At 40.0% G+C, this 4,037-nt stretch overlaps 1 protein-coding gene across 1 annotated transcript; it reads left to right on the forward strand.

Moving 5' to 3' along the window:
- The first annotated feature begins 218 nt into the window (after positions 1–218).
- On the forward strand, positions 219–2,074 carry LOC139452248 (uncharacterized). Its single transcript, XM_071233647.1, has 4 exons — positions 219–276; positions 421–614; positions 767–877; positions 1,652–2,074. Exons 1-4 carry the CDS (start codon positions 219–221, stop codon positions 2,072–2,074), a joined length of 786 nt encoding a protein of 261 aa, XP_071089748.1.
- Positions 2,075–4,037: the final 1,963 nt, after the last annotated feature.

Below are 4,037 nucleotides of genomic sequence, written 5' to 3' on the forward strand. Positions count from 1 at the left end.
TCCTGAACCTAGCCTTTATTTATGGTTCAGGTACACATTCGTCAATATACTAACTTTTCGAATTCCCGTAATAAATTCAACGGATATGTTGGTTAAACCAGGCTGTGCATATATGGGTATTTTTTAACCTTCCGTGTCATTATGGGGAAAACCGCTAGGCTGTGCTGATTATATAGGGGTACACGGATCAGATCGCTTAGTATTCTGACAGCAAGAAAATGTATCTGCTTACCGCTCATCAAGCACGTAATCTTCTATACACGGTGTTTACAACGGGTAAGACATTATTAAGACCGTGTACAGAAGACGATTCTCACTGCGCTCTGTATTTAACTCTCCCGTTGTTAGGAAGATATTACACAGTTCGCATGTGTAATAAAAAAGTGTTATCGATGAATAATATATCACATTATTTTTCAGCTGTGATAGCATTACTGTGGGTCCCGACGTATGGTCAGTCAGAGCCGAACAGTCCCATTGACACATGCGGCCTGATTCAGAAACCTCGTCGTGGACAACCTGTCGTAGCTAGAGATGCTTCTGACGCTCACAAACAGTTTGTACGGAAATTGAAGGGCTTCACCAAAACTGCCAAAAAGCTGCGAAAATCCGTTGTAAGTGCATTTGACTTCTTAAAAACTGTATCAATTTACACTATACCGTCGACAGCGTAGCTTTAACTGAGTTGAGCAATCTAGATATCTCTGAGTGATATTTTACTTAATGATAACTTTAAAAAATACAGTTTTGAATTGTATCCCTTCAGGAGAAGATTTGGGACATTCCGCGAAGCCTCCTGAGGGAATATCGCAATCAAGGCATCACAGATCTGCATCCCAGGGAAGGAAGACGTCTTCGAATGCCCAAAAACAAGAGGGTATGTAAATGGTACCTTTCAATCTGATTTAGTTTCGTTGAAGTCAGTATGCCCTTGGTATGCTGTGTCTGAGGTGGGTATCCATGTTAGATCCGGTATCCCTCTTAGTGGGCTAACAATGTAAGCCGGCATTAGTTCGGACACACACACACACACACACACACACACACACACACACACACACACACACACACACACACACGCACGCACGCACGCACGCACGCACGCACACACACACGCAAGCACGCACGCATACACACACGCAAGCACGCACGCACACACACACACACAACGTCGCAATTTAGGTGCACTTATCTTGAGCGCGTCGTAAACCCCATTACATCTAACGTCACCACATCCTGGGTGAATTGCGGGCAAGAATTATAAGTACTGGTTGGTTCCAATGCGTGAAGTTGCTGATTATGGCCAGGGTAGATAATTTACAACTCGCAGTGATAAGGCTGGAGTATTGCTGATTGAAGCTTGCACTCACTCACTCAATTACTCAACCGATGATGGTAATTATACAGATCATGTTTGTACATATGGTCAAGCTCGCTGACTTGTTTGATGCATGTCATCATACCCCAAATGCGTGGATTGATGCTCATGATGTCAATCACTGGATTGTCTGGTCCAGACTCAATTACTTACAGACCGCCCTAATATAGCTGTAATATTGCTGAGTGCGGTGTTAAATAACAATTAAACAAACAGACAAAAAGGAATGTTAGAGCGCCCACTGACGATACTACAACCATTGTTGTTGCGCAGGTACAACCACTGTTCGATGCGGCGTGGTGGCTGACGTCAATGCAGAAAGCGGCTCACGAACTATATCAGATGAAGATAATTTCTGGAAAGTTTACGAAAGAGCTTACGACTCTGTCCAACGACCTCTACGGCACCCTCTTAGTCATGAACATCCGTATCAGAAGACCAAGGGAACTCTGCCACCGGGAACAAACAATTGACTTTCCTCTAAAGCAACGAGACGTTACAAAGGAAAGTCGGTATGCTTACATTGTCCTACGGGACATTGAACGAGGAGTGAAACGGATGGCAAAGATATTGAGGAAATGTAAGGTTTCTGTTTCAAATAAGAAGTCCCGACTCAGGTGTAGAAAAGTGAAGTCTATATTCTACTTGAAAAAATCGAAAACGGTTCTTGGAACATGGCAAGACATTTTTACATGAAATGGACGGTGACATGATGCAAGACATGTTTGCTGTTGTGGATGTTATTGGCTACTGAGATACGTTTGTTGGTAGTCAGTCCCCAATTTAAAATACGAAAGATAAGGCAGCATTCTGATATGACAGTATGGGACTCTAGTCCTCAGATCAACGTATCTTGGCAATGCAATGCAATGTGTAGTTTGTTGACTTCGGGCCACAATGATGACTCATTGGCACTGGACGTCCAGATTAAGTTTAAACTGCTATTTTAAAATGGCTATTATTAATATCATGTGTATAAGATATGTTTGAATGCGTGTACATCTGTATGTCCATGTGCGTGTGTGTGTGAGCGCGTGTACAGGTCTGCGTGTCCATATCTGAGAGCATGACCATCTGTGTGTGTGTGTGTGTGTGTGTGTTTGTGTGTGTGTGAGCAATTCTAGTTTGAGACATAACACATTATTTATACAAGAAGATTTTTGCGTGTACGCTTTAACTTATTTTCACGTGACCATCCTCTGGCATTGTACATACATATAGTATTTATTGCTGAACTTGAAATGTTGCTGTTTTATCAGTAATCCGTCATTTTAAACGAGATCGCATTTCCATGTCATCTTTGAAGAGTGTTGAACTGTTTTGTAGCCCAAATGATAGTAAAATATACAACTTAAAAGTGGCATGGTATGACATTAACTGTCGTAATATGAAAGAATCCGGGGGTCCTTAACAGTTTTAATAGTATATATGGGACCTGTCCATTTCCATTCCAGCATTCAGTATTTCAACCAACTCCTGTAACAATTCTTTTTTATTGGTTTTATTGAACACTGTATATGAAGCTGAAATAGGCAAATCAAACTATACATAACCTAGTAAAATATGGGTTGAATTTCAATTATTCGAAGTCACTGTAGTTGACATAACATGCCTTTTGTATGATGTGTAGTTACTGATGCATTTATGCTGATCCGGGTGGTTTCTATGAACAAATGTCAAACTCTATTTATTAGCCAAAGACAAGCTATATGTTTTATATGACTATTCTGTCACTGTTTTTTATTTATATGTTATTTACATATTATTTACATGTGTTTATGTCACAGAATCTTGCTTGGATGTTTTGTCGTGTATCCAACGTGACATGTTGTTTAAAATGACCATGACAAGGCTGAATATCTCCTTCATGAAGAATAGGTATTATTTTCTTCTCGTCCGAAGAACGCCAGCTAACTCCTAAAGAATGTGAATTCATACACGCCGCTGCCGGATGTTGCCCTTTAACAAAACAAACAAAATCTCATGTTGTTTTCTCAGCCTTGTTTTTAATAACTGATTCATTTTTTTAATGATACAGTGTCATGTCATTTACATCCATTGAATGTATTTTTAAACGATATATTAAATTTATGCATTTATAAACCTTCAGTCGTTATCTTGTTTGTTGGTAATCAGTATAAATACAAACTGTTCCTTATTCGTGCATAATGTTAAAAAAGAAAAACAAAACAGCCGATGCAGGCTAAGAATAGAAGGTAAAGGAACGGAAACGCTTTCTGAAACTGATCAGTGAAAATTTGGGAATACGAAACAAGTTTCTATTGTTAGCAGTGAGAAATATCCCCACGTAATGCCCAGTGCTACCCGTAATGCCCTGTCCTACCCGTGGTACACCGGTTATCGTGACCTTACTCATTTCAAAAATAGCATTAGCCCTGAACCCGCATATGACACATATACCTAAAATAAGCAATGAGAAATTTCATAACCGTCTTACAATGGCGACCTGTGACTAGGCCCCATCCCTCATCGAGGGTGTGGCGGGAAGTGACCTGTTGAACAGTTTGTCTTGTCTCCTTTCCGTTGTCTATAAATACCAACAGGTAATTATTGTTGGTGTTATTTGGGGAATCATTGAATAAAGTACATGTATTGATCCTTTGAGGGTGTTAACAGTTTTAGCAATCTTTGATAACTA

Source organism: Haliotis cracherodii, unplaced genomic scaffold, assembly GCF_022045235.1.
Source record: "Haliotis cracherodii isolate W230 unplaced genomic scaffold, xgHalCrac1.p SCAF_9, whole genome shotgun sequence".
In the NCBI taxonomy this organism is placed as follows: domain Eukaryota; kingdom Metazoa; phylum Mollusca; class Gastropoda; order Lepetellida; family Haliotidae; genus Haliotis; species Haliotis cracherodii.